The sequence below is a fragment of the Struthio camelus genome, chromosome 1, assembly GCF_040807025.1.
Source record: "Struthio camelus isolate bStrCam1 chromosome 1, bStrCam1.hap1, whole genome shotgun sequence".
NCBI lineage: Eukaryota > Metazoa > Chordata > Aves > Struthioniformes > Struthionidae > Struthio > Struthio camelus.
In genome coordinates, this window is record NC_090942.1 from 201,171,934 (window position 1) to 201,196,736 (window position 24,803).

A 24,803-nucleotide genomic window follows, 5' to 3' on the forward strand; every position below is an offset into this window, starting at 1 on the left:
CAGCTAATACAGCTGGTAAATAACTTTTCACTGAAACACACTAAGCAACATCTTTGCTCCCTGAAAGACCTGGGCAGAATTTAAAACTATCAGTAGGGAAATTAATACCTCTTAATACCAACCAGGAACTTTGACTTAGAGCTCATACTGAGGCTGCAAAAGGAACAAGACCAAAGGAGTATGCAGGCTAGGAGGAGGAGCAGTGCCTTACAGGAGTCGGGTTATGCAGACGCCAGCCTACGCCACAGTAAAATGGTGTTTCCTGGGGTCCAAGTGTTATCTACAGATAACATTTGGAAGTGTTACATTTTCATTTCTGTTACTTACCAATAAGGAGTAAAGAGTAACGGCAAAAATCTTACTAACATAAGGAAAGCCAGACAGGTTCAAAAGTGAGTTTTTATTCATATTTGATACTAATTCACAACCCAAAGTAAGATTAAATTGATAAAATGGCCTAGAATACTGTTAGTTTACATCACTAAATCAATTCACAATTTTATTGATAAAATACTAAAAGGAAAATGACAGCAATCCAGGTTCAGAAAAACAGATTGGCTACTATGACTGAAAAATCTACATTACCTTAACTGGTCAAAACTGATCACTTGTTTTATGTTTCTTATTTAAAATGAATGCAGATTACAAAATTCCAGATACACTCAGCTTCTGTGTTCATAAAATATATCTTCTATCATATCAAATTTCAGTAGAATGGAAAGAATTTTCTGCTGAGATATTTCATTTCACCATGTATCAAAAGAATACTGAGGGTACTCTCCCTACCTATATACCGACGTAACGCTGCAGTCTGAGTTGCGCTTTTATTTGACTCACCCAACTAAACCTTCTGGAAGCCAGTGTGTAAGTCTATCCTTATGACCAAAGCAAACCATCTCTCATATATTAATGAAAGCCATCATCAAGCTATAGCCTAAATTCCATCCTTTGCTGTGGATGCACAAATCTCAGACTCCAGTGCACAAAATAAAGCAGAATTTAGCTCTGTATTTTAAGGCAAAGACTAAAACAGATCCAGCTGAAAAGGAGATGAGTACCTTTAGCTGCCACTCATTAACGAGAGCTGCAGTTGCTCACCATTATGCAGAGTTTGGTTGCACTTCATAAGATAAATCTTTAACACAAATACTGAGGCAAGCATTTTGCCACACTACCATAAAAACAACTGTCATAGATTGAAATAACATATGCAGATTAAACAGCAATAAAGTAGCCAATAGTTTGCATGCAAATATTGCATTAGACTGGTTATATTCTGGGGACTAAAACTGTTTACTGCGTAAACACACGTTAGATAAAGATCTTCCATTCCTTTTTTTTTTATTTAATACATTTTAAAAAACAGATAGGTCTTACAGAACAAAGGAGCTTTACGAAATGTTAGACCTGGAATTACATAGACTTCTGTTAAAAAGATTAAAACTGCAATGTGGTAAGGAAAGAACTCTTCCCCCTCTTATGAATACATTTTAAAAAGCCTCATTAGGCAAAGCAGCAGTCTGACTCACAGTCAAGAAGAAAAAAAGAACATTCTAATACTGCACTGCAAAAAAAGTTATGAGTTACTTTAAAGAAAACAGAGACAGCAAAAGCAGACTGTATGGCAGCAACTTTTGCTAGAGAAAGAGAAAAAAGTGTGTGTATACATACATATCACACACACACACACACGTATATCTATATATATATGGCACAGTACCTAAACAGTCATTAAACTGTTTTAATTGCCAATGTTACATAAATGGGAGGTACTGGGAGAGAAAAATGTTCAAAGTAACAGTAATTTGAGTAAGTGTGCTACAGGAAACTAAAAATGAACTTTCATGACTATATATATATATATATGTATATATATACACAAATCAATCAAAAACTTATTCACAAACATTTATACCTACTGGAATAAGAATCAAGTTTAATACTTGTGAAATGTATCTGACTGCTAGAACTGTACTGTCGTGGTTTCATTCTTTAGTAGTAGCAGAGTAACTTGTCTACACTGCTGTGATGGTATGGCTTCAATCAGGTCTACCATGAAGTCTTTGAATCTAGCTGACCCCTATCGTAAAACTGAAAAGCTGTACAGGGATTTTAACTTTCATTTGTAATATGGACATGCATTTACTACCTACCTGAGACTTCCCAGCATTCTACCCAATAAGCAGTCAGCAACCTAGAGCTATTACTACTACAAACTTTTCCAATTTGCTCAAAAAATTAACTACAGGGATCATGTGGATTTGGTCCTCAAAGCATACTTTTTATTATCTCTACATTTTTAAGGAAAAAAGAACAGTTAAATTCTACAAACTCAAACCTGTTTCCTAAGCTAAGCTAAAAAGCCAAGCCTAGATGTGACTAAAAATAGACTAAATAGATATTTAGTTGCTATCTACTGTATTTTAAGGTGGGCATAATTAGTATCTGAAAAAATAAAGCTAAAAATCATATATTTATGTATCTCAAGACTACACCCAATCATACAGTTAAATCTCCTCAAAGACCAACAACCAGACCACTTCACAAGTAACCTAAGTTGTTTGCAAAATTAAAAGAATAAGATGCAAAGTCAAAAAAATATATACCGTACACCTTATAGATCAGGAAAATAAAATAAAATGCTGGTTTCTGTAACAGTGCAACAACTGCAGCATATTTTGCATGCAGCACATGATTTGCTACATTTAGTGGCACTTAAGTATACTTATGTGGTAAATACTGAAAGTAAGACAAGTTTCAGATCTGCAGAAGCACAACCACATCATTATTACCAGAGTTGCTAAGCTACAGCATTCTGAATAACACCAATTCAATTTTAGCGCTTCAATCACTAGCCTTAATGCACACCAACATCCTGCTTTACATCTTGCTAAGAAAGCGATCACTGAAGCCACGTGCTTCCATGAACTTGCCACTGTGCTTAAACTAGGCTTCAATCTGACCAGTCATTTTCATCAAATTCTGAGTCATCATCAGAATCACTGTATTCCACAGCAATGCGTCTTGAAAGGATGGTTGCCACATCATTTCCAACAGGTTCTCGCTTTGCTTCTTGCTCGCGTTGCTCCTGCACCTTCTTCAGTTGAATTCCTGTAGAGACAGTTATTGTCAGACAAAGTTCTCTGTACAAAAAAATTTTCGTTCCACATTGTTATGAGTTTTATAGTCTAATAACATATCCAGGAAGAAAAAAAGAAACCATTAAGTTAGCCTTCCTGAGCAACGAAGAGCGGTAAAGAGAAACAGACAAAAAAAGTAGACTGGAATTCGTAATCAGAGACTAAGTGCTTCTAGTCTTCTAAAATTATCAACCATAGTTAAAACTAAACACTGAAGACTGTACAAGTTCTTTTGATCTGAAGAAGGAGGATTTCAAAATTGTGTCTGGAAACACTGTAAGAACTACAGCTCTATGGTCTAAACAAAGTAAGAGATAGCCATTAGTCCTTGACTAATAATGGCTTTCAAAGCTACATCCTGAAACATGGTTTTGGACAACTCAGTTCTTCCGAAGAAACCAAGAATCCATGTACTTCTAATGGAGACTCCATATAATGAACTTAAGCACTGTTTTCATTTGATTGTGTTCACACAAACACTAGAATACATTTACAAAGCTCTACATCTGGGAACCTAGGCTTCAGGAATAGGTCTGAAGCCAGGGTTGACAAGGATTAGTACCCTGAAAAGCAGAAAGTGTTAGAATAGGTCTGTGGTACCTGTGGTTAACTAATTCTCACACTGAAATTCTGCCTAGCTGGGAACAGGGCCCCTGAACTCAGATCTCTGGAAAATACAGTGCTTACACTGAAGAAAAGGAATTGCTAAAACTCCATGTCCACTTACCCATACGAATGGCAGCGAGAAGATCACTTCGTGCATCACTTATTGGCGGCTGTGCAGGTTCATGACGCTTTGCCTCAGCAGCTAGAGGAGCATGCATTGGGGAGGAAGAGAGGGATGACCCTGCAGCAGGGGGGCCTGGAGGGGGAGGAGGTGGGCCAGGAGGAGGAGGAGCTGTGACAACAAGCCCACTAGAAGGAGGAGGATGAGTAGCAGCATAGGTGGGGCCAGTCACCAGTCCAGAATGGGAAGCTGGCAGAGGAACCTGGAGGGGACTAACAAATGCAGTTTGTGCTGAAGGAATCATAGGGGGAGGGGGCGGGGGAGGAGGACCTGTAGGATTGTAATAATCCACCATCTGAGCTGGAAGCATCCTAGGTAAAAGAGAATAAAAAAGACTGTTGCACTGAAAGTTAGGACTTACAGAATCACAATCCCTTAGACTGTTCTCCAACCTCAGCTAAAACAAAAATTGAAAGGAATTTAAACTGATGCATTAAATATAAAAACAACTACAAATACAGGAAATTCCTAATATTGAGGTAATATATTCTGATTTAAGGCAGATGACATATTTAAGGACAATCCTTTTTCAGCTCTCTTCATATCAAGCCAGTTCGCAAACAAAGTAAGATTTTATCTTACTAGTCCTACCCAGTTAAGTATACCGCCATATGTTACTAAACATTGCTCCGTGAGAATATTAAGCACAATGCCGATGATTAAGAAGAAAGCAATAACACTATTAGACTATGATTATCACTTCCACCAAACACAGGGCTTTAGAACAACTGTCAAGAAATAATAAAAGACAGGGGGAAAACAGAAGGTAGGAATGGAAGGATTTACCCAAAGGTATATCGTGCATCTCACGTACTTCTTTAACCAAGTTTGTCAATTTAAACGTTATTTAATTAAACTGATAAATTTGATTAAATTGATACTTCAAAGGAATAGGGAAAATCTAATTTACTTTGTAAAATGTCATTAACATAACTGTTAAAAAGGAAAATTAGTACAAGTATTCTGAAATATGTAAAGAACTGTATAAAGGGGACAGGCATTACAGGGAAGTTAATAACATTCAGTGAAACAAAGTGAATGCTGGGTATGCATGTACCTAGGGACTAATCACAGGAATTTCGGTGATAACTTGGGAAATGATTAGCTGGAAATAACAGAGAAGAAGTGGGCTGGCACAGTCCATCACAGTATAACTGTGAGTCATCTACAGCATGAAAAGGGTAAATGCTATCCGAGGATGCACCATCTGAAGGTGAAAAAGCTTGGCTAGCCTAGCTTAACAAAACACAGGCAAGAACAGATACAACTGCACTAGGGCTGCCTCTGGAAAGTTTAAGCTATTTAAGCAAAAGGACAATGTTGACACAAGAATGCATAGGTACAGATTGGCTAGAAATAGATTCAGGATGAAAAAGAAATGATTTCTTCCTGTCAGAGAACCAATGCTATGGAGCAAACCCTCCTTCAAAATTTCAGGCAAAATGTCTACATAGGAATCTGATAAATTCATAAGTGGAATTATGGAGATGTCTGTGGCAGCAGGGGACTAGATTCAGTGTCTGAGGAGATCCCTTCTACTCTCATCATAAGCTCCTTTCCAAATCATTCCAGGGATGCAACACAGAGACTGCCATGTCAATCACATTTAAAGATCCTTTTTCTGCACCTTTCTTGCAGTCAGAAATATTATTCAATTAATTATACTGTAACTACTTTTCATTATAAAGGAAATGTATCCCCTTTTTAATATTACATTAGGGACCTTTCATATTTTACAAGCATATTGCTTTCACTACATTCAATACACAGTTCATGATTCCTCCTTTCACCATTTGCTCATCTGAGTTCAGTTCATACATGAAGATCATATTAATTTTCCTCTGTCCTCTGTGAGATAACTAGAGGGATTTGCTATTTTTGTACAACGTATACATCATGTGTTATGATGGTTACGAAAAACCTATATTCTTCTACTTTTGTCAAGAATGCACTGGAGTAAATCAGGAGCTTTACCCATATTCTGCTGGTACCACAGGTACTGAACTATGTTGGCTGTCTGAAGGCTGGGGTGGAGGTGGAGGTGGTTGCTGAGGTCTGTTTAAAGTAGCATGTCGTACTGTGGTAGAAGGCGGCCTGTATTCATGCTCGTGGCTTTGGGATACTCCCATATACTGTGGACCATCTCCTGTTCCATATGAAGGCATTGATATCTGCTGATGGAGGGAATGATTCGGAGTAGCAGGATAAGAATAATCTGTAACATCAGATGCATGGGACCTAAAATTAAAGTAAATGGATGCAGGAGAACATATTATATGAGTCTGGCAGAATACTAGCTAAATAGCTCACCAGTAAAGCTAAAAATGTAATTGGAATAATTTTTCTTGCAACATGACTCCCTAATTATGAAGCACCATTCCCTTGTCAGCCCATGGAAAAGACAACAAAAGCAACAAAAAGTATCATGGTTTAGTTTCACATGCCTTGAAAATAAATCAGTCTCAAAAATTGGCATAGGCAGACTAAAATTGAATGACTTCAATATTTTGGCATATTAACTCTGCAGTGGAATGTCCTCTTATAGCACAAACTTTAAGAAAGAAAAAAAGAGAGCTTTCTCTGGGTTTTAGACTTCTTTAGTAGCCAGAAGGAAGCAAATTGTTTTGGGGGATGGTTTTGACAGGCCATTGTTTGAAATGATAGTAGTTATCAGGTTGGCCTTAAGTTAACAGTGACAGCAGAAAATGAAAGCAACATTGCAAGCACTCACAGTTATGCAGAAGATTATATTTCACCAAAGCAAAGAGAACCGATTCCACCAAAGCAAAGAGAACCAATTTCAGAAGTTAGAAAATGCTTTTTGCTTTGTTTGCACAAATAGTTTTCTTGGAAAAGCTTAGAGAAACTGAGAAATGTAAATATTAGTTGAGCAGAGAGTTCATAAAGATACAAAGTCTAGGATGCTCTGTCAAATAAGCCCAAGAGAGGGAGCAAAAGGATCTCTTCATCCTGTTACTGCACAAAGCTGTATTGTATTAGTAATGAACAATCGTGCAGGCTGGCTTTTAGTGAACAGAATAAACTGATGCACTTATCTTTAAGACTGGAAGCAAGGCAAGCAACAAAAAGCCAGGGCTTTGAGTAAAACAAAATGACAAACCCTTTGGGCATTTTGTCCTCTTTCATGCTTCCTGCCTGCTCCATTTTCTTTGCGTCACTCATGAACTCAATGCCCATTTTCCTTCTCTCCCACTCTTCTTTTCTTGTTCTTACTTTCCTCACATTAATTTGCTGGTTTCTGTTTGGATTCAGCTTGTGTTTCTCTCTCTGAAGTGCAATAAGTATAACAAATACATTGTAAATGGCCACAGTCTGGAGACCTAGATTTCAACCTTTAATACTTAAGTTCTGCAATTATCAAACTACGAGGAATATGAGCATTTTTTTTCTTTTAACATAAAAAAACATGATATAACTACAGACATTTCCTTAGGACATTATTTAAAACACAATGCTTATGCAGTAGCTGTCCATACAAGAACATATCTGAAAACCGGACTCACTTCTACACACATCATGCTTTTTAGGCTTTTTATAGCTTAGCTCCTACAATTAAGACTACACCAAGATAAAAATAGAAAACCTTCTCCCCACTAGTCACAAAACTAAAAACTCTTGATGCATGTAAAACACAGACTGCAGGGTTCAATCTCTGGTATTTGGTCCACTGAAATTTTAAATTTTTCAGATATAAACCTTTGAAGTTTTATAATAAGTACAGTATGTCTGTCACATCATAAAATCCATACCCAACATAATGATGCATCTTTACAATTTCTGCTTAAGGAAACGTTACACATTGCAACTACTATGGGTATCTGCAAATAATCAAACACATTTTGACACTGGGGGGAGATAAAAAGACAAATCGCTTCAATGTGACTGTTCAAACTCAGGAATCCTGGAAGCAAGGTGCTAAGGCCAGAAAAAGACTTAAAATGTGTGAAAGGCAGAGCTCAGAGATGAAAAATCCACATCTGGCATTTGACAGCTGGACACCAATGTCATCTCAGAAGATCAACCTTTGGAAAGCAGTCTTAATGAAACATTACAGACCGACAAGAAGGAGATAACATTTTGCATTAGAAAATATAGCTCACTAAAAAAAATTAGTGGTAAAGTATTCTAGACAGAGAGGGGGTCTGGACATGCTATTGAAACAGCAGTAGGAATTTCCTTTAAAATTTTTGTTTCAACTACAAGACAACTACAGTTCACAGAGTCTGAAACAATAGTTCTATAAAGTTCTGAGCAGATCTTTTTCATTAACCTCAGCTGGACAGTGGACTAAAGATATCAGTCCACCCTCTTGCAATGGAGTCTGTTTCCTTATCCTACCTATTCCACAATTTAAATACAAACTAAATCGTGAAACAGTTTTTTACTAGATTGTTTATTCCTTACATTTCAGCTAGCAATTAACCATAACGCACAGAGGAAAAGAAAATAAGAGGGAAAATTCTCTAGTGAGACCAGCTTAGTGAACAGACTCAGAAGAGCTGTGCATACCAAGAGAGGGTATCTCCCACTGAGCTCAAAGAGAATCTCATACACATTTCGGGAGAGGAACGACGAAGACCAACTCTGCTGTGTGTCTCTAAGCAGACATTTTCATTCAAAGTGATCTGTTTCAAGCAATAATGTTGCATCTGGTTTTATAGCTTGCTTTATAGACAAGTAGAAGAGTGATAAAGCAGAACTGTTCCCTGTACACCTGATTGAGTTGATTACCTGAATAATTTCTTGTGCAGTTCTTGTGTAAAGAGAAAAATATTTGAAGATCTCAGAGAGGCTAAATCCTGAAATGATTACGTCATTGTTCATAGAAAAATATATATTAAGCTATCAGCAGCATAACATATGACAAACTATAGATGAAAGAAGAGGTATTGATATTCGCTAGTAAATACAGATTTAAATGCTACTGCCACTACAGCTACTCAAGATCAAATACAAAGCATATGTCACATATGAAATAACTGCTGAATTATGATGACAAAACGCTCATCGGAGGTAGAGGAAGAAAAATTTCATTAATTATATAATTCACTACATTATATGCACTTTAAGAGAATTTTGAGAAGAGCTTTAAAACATTTATTGTATGCGTTGTCTAATCTGCTACATTCCCAACCTATAAAAACACCTAAATCTACTCAGTATTTGTGAATGTACAACTGCAGTAAAACAAAAGGCTTTATTGTAAACAGACCTAGTATCTGGGGACAGTGATCCCTCGGAAGACGCTCCATGGTACACATTTTGAGACAACCTGTTGTCAGGTCTAAGCTCTTTGTCATATGCCATCATATTCCACTCCTGGCGTCTGTTCCTGGCTTTTCTAACCTTTTTCACCTCACGGGTGGTGCCATCTATACGCTTTTGCTCCTAATGTTCAAACAAAAGAAATATAGCATGCAAAGAGAGAAAAAAAGGAAAGGGAAAAGCAGGTTAAAATGCAGTTAGAGCGCATGAAAATAAGACTAGGTTTACAGATGAAGATAAGTTTACATAAAATTTCTCTACACTACAAATGACTCCTTAAGCTATGAACTTCATTTGGAAGCAAGACTGTTGCCTTGTCCTTTTTCTGAAAGATGTAGATGCTAGTTGTGATACTGATCTGCTCTTCTTCCCCAACACAAACAGAATTCACTGATTTTAAAAGCTAGCAAGAACGCTTAACTTCTCCTGACATCGTATGTTATTTATTTAGACCGTCCTGAAGGGCTTTTAATTTTTTTCTCCTGCAAACCAATACTATGAGAATACGTTGAATTTGCTCAGGCCTTGGAAAAATATGTGGAAGAAATGGTAACACTATCCAATTAATTTCACATTCTATGAAATTAGTTTCACTTTTCTAACTTACTCTCCCTTCTTAGATCTGATAACAAACAACCACAATTCCTCTCACTTTCTTCTCGCCCTTGTTTCCTATTATCTTACACAAAATGAATGACACTAATCTTCTCAGCAATATATCAGTAATATTCAGGTCAGTGATCTACTGCAGCTTGATAGCGTCACAACAAATCAGTCAATTTAGTTTTTGAAAATCTTTCAATAAAATTTCAGGCGCAATGAATGTCAATGTTTATGTATCAACTAGATCTTCTAATAATGGCATTCGAGGCTTTCGCACCTCTGAAACGGCTCCCTCTCCTCACCCTCTGACTACTCAGTACAAATAAAATCATACTGAGCTCCAGTATGACAAAAGGCAAGTTTGCACTATCCAAACTCAAAAAGGTATTTATGTCCTACTCCTTTTCACAAACCTAACAAGGGCCTTGGATTTTCTGCTGGCTCTAGAACCCATACCTTACAATACTACCTCATAAGTAGGCTGAAGATGTGTTTTTCTATTAATAATTTGGTATTAGACTTTTGGTTTTTAGAAAAATATAGTCTCTTGAAAAAGAATTATATTCCTATCTAAGAACTACAGTCGTATTCAATTCTATTGAATAAGGAGTCCAGTAAAATGCCAACATCTAAGCATTTTCTTCTCCCCAAAACGAGGAGAAAAAAGGCATGTCACATGGATGAACAAGAATAATTTCCTGCCACTGTCAAATAGCACTGATAAATAATACTGAGACAGTTTATTTGGCTTTACACAACTAACAACCATTAAATGGCTTGCTTGCCCTCTTTTTGGATCTCCTGCTTGTCCCAGGCGTGTCCATGTGAGGCACCTGCCGATCCACATTTGTCACCGTTCACAATAAAGGAGACAACTTTTTGAAGTTAAACATCCAATTGTTCCTAACAACACTTGTTCATTCCCGGACCCTGCAGTGATTGATGCAATAAATGTCAAACAAGAGTCATTACCTTGGTTCTGAATTACCACCTATTAATTCTTTTCCCTCCCCAAACTTCTTTTAGAATCACCCTCTTTTGTGTTCAGGTTACGTAGTGCTTTACCATCTCCTTTAATACCGTTTCTTCACATCAAAATTTCCCAATATAGGAATCAGAGCAGAAGGGAAATAGATTCAGTCACGCTTTATTTTGAGTATATGTAGTTTTGCTCATTTCCATGGCTGAAGATATGCTTTCTAAATGCTTGACATCTTTTTCATTTATCACTGCAAGATTTAATTGGTTTTAATTTCTGAATTTTATCTTGGTTCATTTATTTAGATTTTGTTACCTACTCATAAGAGATTTGTGAGAAAAGTACTAGTAATCCTTTGAGTTAATTGAAAGCATGCTTTAGTTTTTTCTTCTCACAGATTACTAACTCCATCCTCTAGGATTCATTAATATTATGTATTACTTGTAAGTTTTCAGAAAAAGTAAACATCAGCCTTCTGAACAATGCACGCTGGCTCCTCTCTGGAAGATAATGACTTCAATACAACTACGGCACAATCAGGAGTGCTTATGTGTTTATATGTAATCCATCTAGTACTTATACCTGTTTATATGTAACCATCGATTTAAGTTTTTAAGTGATCACTATGTTTCTATGAAAAATATAAATACATGTATCTATGTATGCATGTATAAATAAATAAAAACATGTAGGTATGCAAATGAACAAATATATCCTTTTTACTTGAACAGCACTTAACTCTACTTTTTAAACTTTTAAAATCTATTTTTAATTATTTTAATCTACTTTTTGAATTTTTTAGTTAAATATTATACAAACACATCTCTAAAACATTTCTTCCAAAATAACGAAGCAGACCTATTTGCAGCAGCAGAAAAAAAACTATAAGTCTGTAACAAAGTAGTTTTATCTTATTTCAGTAACACTGAAGGTTTTCATTAGCACTTGTATACTGGACAAATAGTTTCATTACCTTGGCAAACAGTGGTGACAACTCTAGTTTTAAGTACCTAGGGCATTGACAACAGAGTTCTAGGGAAGCTTTAAAAATAGCTACGACTAGAAATATCTTTCTTAGGAAAGCTAAGCAAATATAAAACATGTACTTCCTTATAACTGACAGTTAATAGAAACTGTGGTAGACAAGCGGATGCTGTAGGGTAGGCCAGAAAACAGGTACGTTGTTCAACTATTGGCAGGAAATGATTTCAGTAAACACAGCAAACAGAGTTAGAGCCATCAAACAGGGGCAAGTTAATTCCGTTTTTACATTTGCACCAAGAGTTAGCAAATGGTATTTAAAGCATCTTAATACAGAATAAGAGCTAATAACAGAAAGTAGCTTCAGCAAGAATTTGCAACACTTTCAGGAAACTAAAAGCTTGAGCCTAGTGTATTTTTCTGACTTTCCAAATTTCCCATTCTATCAGTTACAAGTCATCAAGAATGATTTTTAAGATGCAAGTATACAAAAGCCAAAAATTAAAAAAAAAAATCCAACTATTTAAATAACTATACTCATTCCGCAGGAAAAAAAATGGGGAACAATAAAAAGCAAGGTGGAACAACTTTGCTTTGGTTAACAACTGGTCTAAGGTGACTCAATTCAGAATACTGCTGATAAACGTAAAAGTCAAAACCAACCACACTGAACTCTTATACAGTGACATACTGAAAGCTTACCATGTAAAGAACAGAATATACCATAGAATATACCATAGGTATATTCTAGAATATACCATAGGTTTTAAATTTAAAAAGAATAAAAATCACAGTTTTCTTTGGAGAAAATGTTCAGCTGAAAGACGCGAATCAGAGAAAGTCTGTATTAAATTCCTCCAATTCAATTGAATACTGCAACAACAAATAAGTATGATATTTAAAGGTGACAGAATGAAACACCTCACAGATTTCCTGTTGCTCAAGCATTTAAGGCAAATAAGCAAAATGATACTGGAAAACAAATCCTCTGAGGCAAGGAATATTCTTAATCTTCAGTGACCGCACAAGAAGTTGTGGCTAAAAACCAGCTATATTTGGTCAGCTGAGTAGCACTGCATTTGGATATCTAGCTTATAATATCCTAAATGATACATCTTCATCTGCACACAGTCTCTCAACAACTTGTATATTTTGTGCTTCTGTAAAATACAAATTGTTTGAGGAATTCTCAGTTAGTAGATTCAAAATATAATTTCAGCCACGATAAACATAATAGATGCTTCAGATTCATTACCAGTCACTACTATTGTAAGGACAAGGACAGAAGAAAATGACAGTGTGTTAAGCAACCTCTGGAACTAACAGGGTCTGAGAGATGTTTCAGCCGCTGCCCTCCAGCTCTCTTAAGCTTCCAGATGACAACATGCATGCTTGCCCACCAACTTCTGCAAAGCTAAAAGATAGATTTCTACCTACCGCATAAAGTCAGACCAATCTATGCAAATTCGTATCTGTTCTTGTTAGGTGGTTTTTTTCATATTTAACTCAATTCTATATGATTGGGATTGAAAACATTTTCTATTTTGTATACTGTGACGATTAAAATCTACACAAAATATACCATGGACAGAAACAGGTGACACGTATTATTTAAAATATAGTCTGAAAACAAGTTTATAAAAAGTCATTTTATGAAAATCTCTATCAAATTTTTTTCAAGTGAAACTTGGTTACAGAGGTGGTCTTTAAAAAAAAAAAAAAAAAAAGTTGTGTGATTTTCCCCTAGCTGTTTTGCTTTCTAATATCAAACCAGAATGAAGAAATTAGCTCTTCAGTTTGTATCCCTCTCCCTAGTGACAAGCTCTACATTTGAAAGGAAAAAAAAAAAAGGCTAGGGAGAAAAAAAACCAAAGTTGTAATTATCTATATAGATTTTTCCACAGAGAAACAGCGAATAAAATTAAAAAAGAAACGACTAAACTGGACAATGAAAGTTGCTTTAAAATCTGTCATAATTGTTTCCCATCCTTTAATCAGCTCTATGACTTATGATACTGAGAATATAGTGGGATCATAACTTTGCATATAAATTTGTATAGAATAATACCAAAAAATAAAAGAGCATTTCCCAATATTTTGCTTCAGATTGAGTTTCTTCTATGGAAGATGTTTACTCAGCTTTTTCAACTTTTATTTCCTATTTCAATACTGAGATATCTGTCAAAACAGAAAACCTTCTTGAATTGGAGTCCAATTAGGAAAATTTGATTTAATTTTGCAAAACTTTTTAAAACATGAATTCACTAAATGCTTTAGTTAAACCATCTTTTGCTTTAAAATGTTGTAGACAGAAATTCTTGTCTAGCAACCTGAACAAGGAACAAATTTCACTTAATAAAATCAGAACACTAAAGCTTCTCAAGCACGTTCTGTATTCTCATGTCTAAGCTGGTATTATATACATTAATATATTTATATTTAGCATATACTGCAAAACTAAGCAACTGTCTTCTAATTCCTTTAAGTAGCCTGTTCATCTTGGTTTTATTTTTAAATTCCATACTTCTCACTGAACCTATCTACAAGGGCAGCTACCTGCCAGATAAGATAGGCAGTTGCTGCTCCATCAAGCCTTCCTTCTTCCCTTTTTCTTAGGCCTATCTTAAAGAATCTTATGGCCTTGTAAGATTTGATTAAAAAAAAAAAAAAGCAAAAAAGCTGCAGAAGTACATAGAAACAAAATTATTATTCAAAACTAAAATCCATTTTTACAGTATCTTCAGAGCATTAGAATATACATCTCTGATCAGCCTGCTGAACAGATTGCAGAAGGACTAAAGACACTTTCCTATGAAAAAGCCTTTTTTTGTTTCTTAAACTTTGCAGAAACAAAGAACATTTCTCCTAAAGCTCTTGTTGCTGAACTGCAGAATAAATTTGTTATCTGTTATCTATTACTCACTTCTAATAAGTTTAGAAAAGCAAAGAGTTACTACAAAGAAATTAAAACCCCAACAGAATATGCATTGCTGAGTAAGTCCCTGTTTTGCTATAGGAGTTGATGCTGCTGGATAAAAAATTATGAAAATAAAGAAAACTGTAATTCAAGTTCCTTTGTTCTCTAAATCATATAGTCTTTTCTTTGAAGTAGAGCAGGGCTATTTGTCTAAGTATTAATAAGCAGATACTGGCAAGAGATTAAAGAAGTTATGATGAAAGATAACTACAGTTATCCTAACATTCAGTTTGCCAGCTTCTTAAAATAGACAGCATGAACTATAAAAACTGAACCAACTCTAAATCTACAGCCATGTCTAAAAGGAACTGCCTTTCCACACATATAAACTGAGTAGGATCTAGCAATTCTTTATGCCTGAACAAGCATACATGAAAGTATAATACATATATTTTCTATTATGTTTTTGCTTTTACCTTCTGTCTCCTCTTCTCTTTTCGCTTATCTTCAGTATCTTGTAACATTTTTTCTTTCCACAGATCAAAAAAATAGGAAGGATCAGTATAGAACTTCAATCCATCTTTCTTATCATCCCTGCAAATACAGTAGAATACAAACTAAGAAAATATGAATTAGTATTTTTAAACTAACAAAGCTAACCTTTGAGGATCGTTTGAGCTTAATCTCTTTGTACTACAGGATGACAGCATGCCAAGTGTACTACATAGCACTCTTGCTAATTACAGCTTGCTGTTTGTTTGGTTCATGCCAAGGATTCCAGGGAAAAGGGGTGCAATCTGCTGCCTTTTGGGCAGCATGCTTCCGGATTATGCCTCATCAGACCTCAGGGGGAGCTGTCTGGGCTCCTGCACAGTCTTCCTCACTGGACTGAAATTCCCTGATGTTGCAAGATGATCAGTGTCGAGACAGGACGTGCAGGGGATGGAGTAGCCTCAGTTACGAATGCAACTCAACTGATTCAGAAAGACTAGAAGAGGAGGATTTGGCTAAATCCAGACAAGTCTTACGATCTGAATTTGGGAACAGGGTAGGTCTGAGAACCTTTGGCCTTATGGCAGGAAGAACAGGACAGCACTACTTAAAATGGGCTCTTCCAACTCAGGAGGAGCGCTAGGAAAGGGCTGGAGAACAGAAAACTGAATTCCACTGCACTGCCCTAGGACGGTTTGGGACTGAGCTGATTTGGGCTTGCTGGCTCCACTTGGCAGCAGAGAACCTCCTGGAAACAGGGTCACTTAGGTTAAGGAGCCCCTGAAAGGATATGCTATCAATTCCTAATTTGGGGTGGAGTAAACACTTGATGCCATGGCTTAGAAACAGGGAATCTTCTGAAATCCTACATGTTTGGAAAGGAACAGGGACAGGGGGATTCAACACAGCAGGGCAGCCGGCACAGTCCAAACAGTATGTGAAGGTGATCCCAGTCTAGCTTCCTAAAATGGTGTCCTTCAGCATCCCTTTTGGCTGTGGATCCTAATTTCTTCCTACACAAATTCTGATGGCAGCTGAACCCAAATGTCTTCCTGCAGGATCAACAGTGATGGAGATCCAGCATATAGAAACCGTGCAACCACTGGAGCAGGGAACAGACAGCAGTTCCTATGTATTGTCTGATCATATCGCCCTAAGTCCCTTAGTTTTGGGTGTTAGATCTCTTTGCTACGAAATTCTGAGATTTTGAAGGGGTTATTCTCCCATACCTCCAGCTTTGGTCAGACTACAGTTTGAGGTTAGTTTAAACTTAGTACTTTTTTCATCGTAACAGTGATAGGGCAAATACAAGCAATTTAACTTCAGTAGATCTAAAAGATTTACCAAGAAATACAACTCAAGTAAGTATATTTCACTAGTGCATCCCTAATAAAACTGGAAAAAGACAATAAAGCTCACTGCTATTGTCATCCAGATATATTATTAGGACATAACTACGCAGAACAGTTGACTGAAACAACTCTTATTAGCTGACCACCCATAAAAAAACCACACAACTGTATGTAGCAGCAGGTAGAAAAGTATACTTCAACTATAAATCTAAATTTTACCTTCCAAGTAAAAGCTGTAGAAAAATACTCTGCAAATACACTAAGTCATTCCTAAAAAATTTTACACATAAGTTACTGCAAACCGAATCCATTTAGCCAGATACTTCATGATATAAATATTAGACTTCCTGTTATAGCTGTAACCAATGTTAATTATATTGAATTATCTTCCTTAGTTTTGCAATCTAGTACCTCCCTAAATTTAAGGGACGCAGTGAAAACATGTTGTTTACACCTTCAAGAAAAACAAGTGAGATTAATTTTACAAACAATCATAAATTTAACAAAAACCAGAAAATGAAGTCCTGCTTGCTGCTGTTTTCTTCACCAGTCAGTAGCCAGGAAAAAGAAGGGTAAAGTGTGCGTTTATGCATGTGCGCTTGTGTAGGAGCATGCACGTTGCACATGTGCGCGCTTGTGTGTGCAGGTGCACACCACACATCTGCAGGAGATGAGGGAAGAAAAGGCAACAAAACCCAGCTTTCAAGATAAATAAACTAAAGACTTTTTTACTATCTTATTAATTTTCTTTTCACTTTTTACATAATCAACGGCACTCGCTTTTAGCTCCCATGCTGCCATGTAATATTATTATGCTGAAACATGATGATTTTTATTAGACTGCAGGGTTAGGTACAACTTATGACTGTAAGTACGATAACAGCTTTCGTATTCACGAACAGAGAAATCACTGAAATATTCAACAAACCAAACCTCAATAACTAACACAGCTCTTCCCTTATGCTGTAATCACTCCCACATACAACTAAGAGACAAATAGCAAAGTACAAGAATGTATGCAATTAATGTTTCCATACCTATAAGGCGAAAGAATATTCAGAGGAGGTGGTTTGTCACTCTGATTATAAATATCAGCCACTGGGTTAGGAATACTGTTCTTTGAAACTACCTGCTGATCTTGAATTGTTGAACTCTTGAATGCTTTTTTCATGTTGATGTCTTGTAATGATACTATTAGAAACAAAAATGTATTTATCATAGGTCAAAATTTAACATAAATGAAAAATAAAATCTATTCTATGCTAGTTATTTAAAATATTTTCAGCAAAATATATAAGAAAAACCAAAATATTTAACTTTCACAGACAATCATGATATTTAAGCACAACAGCATGTAAAAATTGTCATACAGAACCAGATCTGAGACCCACGCAGTCCAAAATCTCATTTAAAATAATGAGACCACAAGCTGTTTGTCTTGGAAGATGGTGCAAAAATCCTGTGGCAAACAAATACGCTGTAATCTGCCCTTCTTACCAGGTTTCACCTGGATTGGTCATATCTGAAACGCAAGGTTTGATACTCCTCTGTCACAGCATGTTTTATAATTACAATCGTGGGTGATCATTCCATACAGACACATCCAACTCCGTTTTAATTGTTATTAAATTATGGCCTCAAGAGCCTTCTGTGAGAGTGAGTTCCCCACATCATCTACCTTATTTCAATTCACAGTCATTCCATAAATTGAACATCCCTCTAATCTTAAGTTTTCCTCATTTCTCTATGGAGAGAAATACCTTCCTTATACAGTTCAATAACATTTTTATTATATCTGCTCACGTACATAATTCTGGGATAACAATATCAATCTTTCCAATTTTTTTTCTCAAATGAAAGATTTAAGTTGCTTTTAGTTGTTCCTATCACTTCTAGTGCTTTTAGTTGTTCCTGTCAATTTTAGCTAGACTTTCTTTCATTTTTAACATGGTTTTCTTGAAATGGAGTGATGGCTGCTAAAACAATATCCACATAATGCCAATCACTGATTTAAAAGTAGCAGTAAGCTATCTTCCATTTTTAGGTAACCCAATACATTAGTTTTTGAGTGCAGTTGAACAAAGAGCAGAAGTCTTCACTGGCCTGATATAACTTTTGACTGATATAACTATTCAGGAATATTGCAAGCCATAGGAGTAGTACAAACATTTTCCTCCAAAATGCCCTGCTTTGTTTTCTTTTTATTTCTATTAACATTTTCATCTAATATTACTTGTCCCTTCATCTAAATTATCAAGTCTCAAGAACAAACAGTGAGAATTTAGCATATTAACTGAACAATCACAGGCAAAAATTTGATGTATAGGTGATGTGTAAAAGGAAAAGGCATCAACTTATAAGCAGACCCCATAAAATACCCTGTCCTTTCGTATGATGAAAGCTGAATCCCACTGAGACTTCTCTACCACGTATCACAGAATCACAGAATGGTTGAGGTTGGAAGGGACCTCTGGAGATCATCTAGTCCAACCCCCCCGCTCAAGCAGGGGCCTCTAGAGCACATTGTCCAGGATCGCATCCAGACGGCTTTTGAATATCTCCAGCGAAGCAGACTCCACCACCTCTCTGGGCAACCTGTTCCAATGCTCTGTCACCCTCACAGGAAAGAAGTTTTTCCTCAGGTTCAGATGGAACTTCCTGTGGTTCAGTTTCTGCCCGTTGCCTCTTGTCCTGTCGCTGGGCACCACGGAGAAGAGGCTGGCCCCATCCTCTCGACACCCTCCCTTCAGATACTTGTACACGTTGATGAGATCGCCTCTCAGTCTTCTCTTCCCCAGGCTGAACAGGCCCAGCTCCCTCAGCCTTTCTTCAGAGGAGAGGTGCTCCAGCCCTCTAATCATCTTTGCAGCCCTCCGCTGGACTCTCTCCAGGAGTGACATGTCTCTCTTGTCCTGGGGAGCCCAGCACTGCACACAGGACTCCAGGTGAGGCCTCCCCAGGGCTGAGGAGAGGGGCAGGATCACCTCCCTCCACCGGCTGGCAACACTCTGCCTAATGCACCCCAGGAGACCACTGGCCTTCTTGGCCACAAGGGCACACTGCTGCCTCATGCTCAACTTGTTGTCCACCAGCACTCCCAGGTCCTTCTCTGCAGAGCTACTTTCCAGCAGGTCAACCCCCAGCCTGTTCTGCTGCCTGGGGTTAGTCCTCCCGAGGGGCAGGACCCTGCACTTGCCTTTGTTGAACTTCAGGAGGTTCCTCTCCGCCCAGCTCTCCAGGTCCCTCTGAATGGCAGCACAGCCCTCTGGTGTGTCAGCCACTCCCCCCAGTTTAGTATCATCAGCAAACGTGCTGAGGGTGCACTCTGTCCCTTCCTCCAGGTCATTGATGGATACATTGAACAAGACTGGACCCAGCACTGACCCCTGGGGGACACCACTAGCTACAGGCCTCCAACTTGACTCTGCACCATTCACCACAACCCTCTGAGCTCGGCCATCCAGCCAGTTCTCAAGCCACCTCACCGTCCACTCATCCAATTCACATGTCCTGAGCTTACCTAGGAGGATGGGATGGGAGACAGTGTCCAAAGCCTTGCTCAAGTCCAGGGAGACAACATCCACTGCTCTCCCCTCATCTACCCAGCCAGGCATTCCATCACAGAAGGCTATCAGATTGGTCAAGCATGATTCCCCTTTGGTGAATCCATGCTGACTACTCCTGATCACCTTCTTGTCCTCCACATGCTTAGTGAGGACCTCCAGGAGGAGCTGTTCCATCACCTTTCCAGGGATGGAGGTGAGGCTGACAGGCCTGTAGTTTCCAGGCTCCTCCTTCTTGCCCTTCTTGAAGACTGGAGTGACATTAGCTTTCTTCCGGTCCTCAGGCACCTCTCCTGATCTCCAGGACCTTTCCAAGAGGATGGAGAGTGGCCTAGCGATAACATCCGCCAGCTCCCTCGGCACTCGCGGGTGCATCCCATCGGGGCCCATGGATTTATGGATGTCAAGTTTGGACAAAAGAGCTCTAAGCTGATCCTCCTCAACCAAGGGAGTCTTCCTTTCTCCAGACTTCCTCTCTTGTCCCCAGCATCTGGAATGCCTGAGGGCTGGCCTTAGCAGTGAAGACTGAAGCAAAGGCGGCATTCAGCAACTCTGCCTTCTCTGTATCCTTTGTCACCAGGGCAGGAAGGGACTATTTTCCCTAGTCTTCCTTTTGCTCTTGATGTATTTGAAGAACCCCTTCTTGTTGTCCTTGACATCCCTTGCCAAATTTAATTCCAAATGGGCCTTAGCTTTCCTTGTCACATCCCTGCACAGATCTTTTTGATCTGTGGTGAGGCCCTGCCTCTCATTCCAAAACCCCTTAGATTCTTCAGTAGCCTTTAAAATGGTTAAGAATTAGAACTAGAAAAATAAAATTTGAGTCATCCTTCCCCTGTCCAGTTTACGGAAAGTATGAAAATGCCATTTTTGACAATTAATTTCTGTTTAAATCTGACTGTAAGTGAATCAGTGAGATAAATTCAGGGAGTTTTTTCAGATACACATGTTTAAATAGGTACCTTTTCGTTTGAGGGAATACTTTCAAAAGAGCATAAATCTGACTTTTATTGGGGCTTACGAGTGTAAGTTTTTTATATGCCTTTGAGATTTTAACTTCAATTGTTTATTTTAAACAGTTTTTTTTTCAACTGCAGCATTAGTTATATGATTTTGCTAAGAATGTTGGAAATCAATGACACAATTAAATCTAAAGGTTTTTAAAACTGGCCTAGCAAATTATTTTCTATTTAAATGATTAAGCTACCCAGAAATATAAATTGAGAATTACTGACATCCAACTTGCAATGAATTATTACAAAAATTTCAGTTTCTAGAGCCAAATAGCTAATTAGATTTCCTACTGACAGGAAAGTCACATCCGTTTGTATATATAGCTTATTAATTTGAAAGACAATTAGCAATACAGGAATAATAACTGAGGTCAATTTAAAATAAAATATCTTGAAAAACTCAGTCCCTACACTAGTTTCCCCTTCCAAAAGACTGATTATAATAACTCACCAAACTCTAGAAACTAATCAGAAGGTATTCTGTAATACAGAAGAGATGTTAAAGAAAATAAAACCACAAAAAATCCTCTAGTGAGGATAGCATTTCCAAAAATGTTGTATTTCAAAGTCATGAAGACTGACTTCACCCATCTCAGCACAGAGCAAGTCTAGTATGACTATCACTTATTTTGCTCATGTTAGCGCCACAACACAGCTCAAAACTTAAGCTTAGTTTCTGTTCCCATACAGCTCTTGGCATCTTTTCTAAGGTGGCAAAAGAAAGATGCTAGTATCAGCTGTGGTACTCTACACTATAACTTTTAAAAGAGAAAAAACAAAATGTAATGACTTTCAGCAATAACAAACTAGAAATGGAAAGCTAGATATCACATTATTAAATATTAGTAATAATATTAATATTAAATATAGTCTATAAACTATGTAATGACTAAGTGTATTAGTAAGAAGATTGAATATTCCTGGAAATATCACACCGCAATCCTGCTCTAACATATTCTACAGATCTAGGTGATCACACTACTCTCCTGATCTAACAAGCTTTTTACTTTTCACTTTTTGACATTTTACTAAGAGTCAGGAATTGCAATTTCTTGGAACACAGAAGAAGTTATCTGAACAGATTATAGGCAATCGTTAGTTCAGACCTCAACACGTAACTGGATATAAAAGCAAAGACGCATATTACAGCTTTAAAGGCTAAACAGAGATACATTACTTACCTGAATGAAGTGCTTTCAAACAGCGTAATGATCTTACTCGAATTCTTTGGTTTTATTACATATTTATGAAGTGAATGACCAAACATGTAAGCAAGCAAGGATGTAACAGCAGTTCAAGGAAATAATGATTCTAGCTAGAACCACCCACAGAATTTCAGCTAGTTTATGCACAAATGCAGTGCTTTGTTTAGGGAGAGTATTGTAAGAGCTCAGATCACTGCAAACAGTGATCCTGGAGAGATAACTACTAACAAAGCTGGTTACCATCCTATCCTGAAAAATAATTTTAATGTTTCGAACTTTTTTCTGATTTTCTGATTTATTTCTAGTAAGGTCCTCATTTATTCACTTCTGATTTACTACATTCAGAGGTTAAAAGTTTTTCCTATAAAAAAGGTTACTTAGTGACTTCTTGACGGCTTCTTGAGTCAAAAGTGAAGACAGTTACATGACTCAACAACATTTTTCCTCAGTCCGCTAACATGATTTTTCCCAACTCACCTCACTAAGAAAGCAAGATTAAATATCAACTCAGAATTAAGACAGAGTTTACTGTGTAAATACTGTGGTCTTGTCAACATCACTTCTGGCTCAATGTTTTCATGATATTACCTACCCTCTTCTACTGTGGAATCCAGCTGGGTAACTTTGACAGCAAGGCGATCAATTCTGTCTTGAAGAGAATTTGCTCTGATGTAGAAGCTGTTGGCCTCATTAAACAACTCGCCAAATATGTCTTCAGCATGTTTGCCTATGGAGGAAAATAGGCAGCTAAATCTCTTTGTTAAAGACTTAAAACACATGAGAAATGACTTCAGTACCACGAAGTTATTATAAAACACATGATGTATAGGATTATAACAGCATAGCTCTTCATTCAGCAAAATTTTGGGCAAAAGATTCAGACAAAAATCTCAATATAAGCCCTAAATTCTGACTCAAAGCTATTTTTCTGGACATCTTGGTTGGTGTCTTACTTAAAAACAGGGAGACTTTCAAATTTTAATCCTTAATTATTTGAGCTGCTGCCAACAGATATGCAACTATCATTCAAACTAGTCTCTATGACAAAAATAAAGACCCATCAAAGTTATTGCTATCTTTAACAGCTTCTGAAGTTAATTCTGCAAACCAAAATCTAATAACCAAAGTTGTAAAGATTTATTTAATTATAAGTATGAACATAAGGCAACACCAAAATGAAGGAAAAGTGAAACAGGCAATTAAAAAAAATGGATCCTCATAACCAACTGCCCACTTACCTCTCTACAAATACGCACTAGAGACGCTGCTCTGCCACTGAAGTCATTTGTGAGATTGGGTAAGACCATATTGATCACATTCATCCAAGGCCACTCTGGACTTGACATAGCACAGAAGAGAGGAGCCTAGAACCTTTTCAGCCTCCCTTTCAGCTGCCATATTTTAACAATCACTGCAATGGTGGTCAGTCCAGTGCAACAGCAGCCAAAAATCATAGTCAAAAGGACTACAGTGGACAGGAGTGAGTGCCACATGACAAACACAGTCCCCTCTCGGTCCAGAGAACCTTGCACCTGTCCATTCCCTCCCTAGAATTCCCTCTTTCCAAAGTACACAGCACCCTCATCCATTTCTCCCTCTGCCCCAGGCTGAATATTTCAATCACCATAAATGAGAACCCTCAGTTTAACACTTCTCCTGCCCCAGAATTTCCCCTCCAGCTTTCAAATTCCAATCAAACTCATTGCTCTGGGTCACCAAAATCACAGTACCTGGCACCTACTTGTGTCTTGGTCCTTCCTCCTTCTACTCTACCTAAATAGTGCTGCTGCTGACTTCATTTAACATTCTCTCCCGCCACAAATGCACTGCTTTCCGTAGCCAACATCTCTGTTACGACAGCTACGCTCCATTAGTTCTCCAAGCAAAAGCAAATCCTACCTCCTACATCTAACTAAGGTTTTTAAACAAATTTTAAAACTCTACTTAGGAATTAAACTCATCTTGGCATATGAACTGTAACAAGATGAACCTGAAGAGCAGAAATGGAAAGGAGAGGGAAAGCGAAACTTATCTGATATTTGGAACAATATGGAATGACAACTTAAATGACAGCGAATTCCAAAAGAATAACATTTATGTTGAAATTTTAAACTGGGTCCTGTAACCAGCCTTAAGACTTTAGATGGAAAAGTACAGACATAATGAAAATTTCAGTCAAAAATCACACCCTGCAAACATTTGGAGATAATACAAAATTAAAAATAATCATTAAAAATTCGAGAACGCAACAGGATATGTCCCTTTCCTGTATCATTTATTTGGGAAAAACACCTACTAAAACAGTATCTGAAAACACTCTTTGTGAATTAGGAATGAAAGAGCATTCATTTCAAATTTGATTTGATTTTCTCTCTTTGAGCAGAGGACTTTTCCAGTAAGCGATTCTTCACTAAACGTAAAATCAAGTCGAAAACTAATCCAACAGGTTACTTAGGTGCATCTAAGCTCTGCTTCATATATATGT

General features: G+C 37.3%; 1 protein-coding gene across 8 annotated transcripts in view; it reads right to left on the reverse strand.

Moving 5' to 3' along the window:
* Positions 1 to 381: 381 nt before the first annotated feature.
* Positions 382 to 24,803, reverse strand: part of WASF3 (WASP family member 3) — an 81,392-nt gene continuing 56,970 nt past the window's right edge. For 6 of the 8 annotated variants that reach the window (XM_068930190.1, XM_068930191.1, XM_009686540.2 and 3 more), the window contains 7 exons: positions 22,911 to 23,045; positions 17,575 to 17,728; positions 15,170 to 15,287; positions 9,161 to 9,336; positions 5,902 to 6,165; positions 3,868 to 4,238; positions 382 to 3,111 (listed from right to left, as the gene is read on the reverse strand). In XM_068930190.1, coding sequence (XP_068786291.1) covers positions 2,954 to 3,111; positions 3,868 to 4,238; positions 5,902 to 6,165; positions 9,161 to 9,336; positions 15,170 to 15,287; positions 17,575 to 17,728; positions 22,911 to 23,045 — 1,376 coding nt within the window. In that variant the 3' untranslated portion in view covers positions 382 to 2,953. Of the gene's footprint in view, positions 3,112 to 3,867; positions 4,239 to 5,901; positions 6,166 to 7,048; positions 7,216 to 9,160; positions 9,337 to 15,169; positions 15,288 to 17,574; positions 17,729 to 22,910; positions 23,046 to 24,803 lie in introns of all 8 variants that reach the window. The other 2 variants (XM_068930193.1, XM_068930194.1) reach the window with 2 other exon arrangements.